This window comes from Cariama cristata, unplaced genomic scaffold, assembly GCF_000690535.1.
Source record: "Cariama cristata isolate BGI_N322 unplaced genomic scaffold, ASM69053v1 scaffold18927, whole genome shotgun sequence".
NCBI classification, from domain to species: Eukaryota; Metazoa; Chordata; class Aves; order Cariamiformes; family Cariamidae; genus Cariama; species Cariama cristata.
In genome coordinates, this window is record NW_009628572.1 from 6200 (window position 1) to 8653 (window position 2454).

Here is a 2454-nt window from a genome sequence, read left to right on the forward strand (position 1 = left end):
TTGCAAAGGTGAGCATACACTTAACTGAACCCGTTGCCGCGTTAGCTTGTGATTTGATGTGCTTTGGGGAGGATTTTTTTTTTTGTTGGTTTTGTTTTCTTCATACAGAAATCTATACTGTTCAGCTTTTCATGGTACAGTAACAGTTTGGAATCTGATCATCTCCCAGCATTTCACAATACTTGCGTCTAGCAACATAGCAGAGTGCATGATTAAGATTTTTCTGATTAGCTGTTTCACGAAGTGTTACAGTCCAGGTGAAGGAAAATGCATTATCTCACTTTAGGGATGGAGACACTAAGGTATGGGAAGGGGAAGGTGATACTTCTTTGGTCAGGCACAAAATCAATTGGTGTTAGTGGTGAGCGTAGAATTTGACTCTCATTTCCTGTATTCTGAACAGTGTAACTTCAGTTAACTCGGATTTTACTTTATTCCAGCTCCTAAGCCCTGAAGATTGTCTGTATGCTGTTGGACAGGTATGTTACAACTTTTGTATCTTAAACTGTACTGTATATTGAAAGCCTGCAGCAGTATGGCATGTCAGAGTAGTTAATTGTGCCAAATACCTCTCATGTGTTGGTTGCCAAAGAACTGCTACGTCGATCTCTTTTGTTGGCCGTTACGCTGTTTTAGGCACAGCTTGTGGGAAGAATGGTAGTCAGGCCTGTTACCCGCTGTGGTGGGGGCTGAATTCCGTCAGTAATGGAAAAACGGTAAACGGTACAGGTGTCGTGTGCAACAAATACGCTGGGGTGACGGGGCAGATAGGGGGCAGGTTCTAGTAGGGTCAGTGTTGCGCTGTAGGGGTATAATTGTGCAGAGCCACCGCGGTATCTTTGCCGTGTGACACTCTCTCCTTCTCCCTTACACACAGTGTCCTCACTCCGTCGGGTGGAGCTGAAACGCTTGTCTTGGAGCACATTCGTAGTGCTCTTGTTTCTTGGCAGGCAAAGCGTTCCAGCCCATGCTGGCTGTGTGGCAGAGTTTACACAGCCTTGCACGGCGAGTATCAAACTTGCTAAACCCGAGCTGGCTATGGTGTCTATGCATTAGCCAGTGCCAGTCACGAATCTGCAAATTGAGTCTGAAGCAGTGATTTTGATCACGCGTTTGTCAGGTACTGTGCAGTTGTGTGTCGTCGTCCTCCCCTGTTCCCCTGCGCTCCCCCCAGTCTCGTTTCCAGTTTAGGAAAGAATTGTTCTGTCACTGTTACTAATTCAGCGATTGATCTTTATCTTGAGAAAAGATTGGGAAGCTTGGATTTATCTAGCCCTCTTGTCACGAAGGGGCGTTGGGGTGGGCGTTTTTATATATGCAGTCATAACTGAGATGATAGTTTCTAAAATGGTGTGAGGTGACAGCATGATGTTGAACACTTGGCTGAAGTAAGTTCTGATCTTCCCTTTACAGCAGCTGCTATAGGATGTCTCTGCAACCAGTGGATTATTTTGTAATTCACTTCTGTAAACGTCTAAACGTCGTGCCCTTAGTGAAACGTGTCTGAGCCTCTGAGTTCTGTTTCGTTCCAATGCTGAGTGTGCACAGAGATGCACGAAGTTGAGGACTTGGGATAATTATTATGTTGCGTGTTTCTTTTTCTTCTTCTTACAGGGTGCCTTAGCAGTGGAAGTTCGTGCCAAAGACCAAGAGATGCTCAATATGGTGTCTGCCCTGCATGATGCAGACACCGTGTTATGCTGCATTGCCGAGAGAGCCTTTATGAAACGTTTGGTAGGTGTGATGTCCTTTTTCTTCTGCCTGCGGCAATAAACACTGCTCTGCTAGTTGACCTGATGCCATAGTAGTATGGGAAATCTGTTACGCTTTCCTAAAACTGTGAAGTAGAGATTACTTCTGAATCGAGAAGGGCCCGAAGAGCAATAAGGGGGGGGGTTGTGCAGCCTAAACTTTTCGGAGGCCTCTGCTTTGAATGTGTCCAGTAGGAGCCTCATTGTCAGCTGCTTTCTGTTTTAGGAGGGTGGATGTAGCGTCCCTGTCGCCGTCAACACTGTGCTGAAAGATGGCCAGGTGAGGACTGCTTCTTGTATTTATCTGGGATTATTTCTGAAAACCTATTCCAGTGCCTGCGTGTTCCCTGAAGGTAGCTTCAGCAGGTACCTTTATAGCCAATTAGGGCAGGTAGGCTCCTGACTCAAGCCGCCTGGGTTTGTGTCCAAAGCAGGAGTGTGAGAATGGGTCTGGCTACTGAAGTTCAGTCTTCTAGAAAATGCCCTTAAAATTAAGTACCAGGTTTCCGCCCCCGACTCCCTTCTTTAAAGGTAGTGCTGCCCTGAGACCTGCAAGTCTTGCTTCTGACCCCAGAAGATCAGTGCTTTTACACAACGGAGTGTGATTTAAGGAGGTGGGAAGCTAGAAAAAAGTTCAGCTTTTTCCTTGGGAAGTCACATCTTCACGAACGGGGATTACTTTTCTTATAGTTGTATTCTACCG

At 46.0% G+C, this 2454-nt stretch overlaps 1 protein-coding gene across 1 annotated transcript in view; it reads left to right on the forward strand.

The window, feature by feature from the left end:
- HMBS (hydroxymethylbilane synthase) overlaps positions 1-2454 on the forward strand; it is an 8323-nt gene that overhangs the window by 4926 nt on the left and 943 nt on the right. Inside the window, exons 8-10 of the mRNA XM_009704879.1 lie at positions 441-479; positions 1615-1734; positions 1978-2031. Coding sequence (XP_009703181.1) covers positions 441-479; positions 1615-1734; positions 1978-2031 — 213 coding nt within the window. The remainder of the gene's footprint in view (positions 1-440; positions 480-1614; positions 1735-1977; positions 2032-2454) is intronic.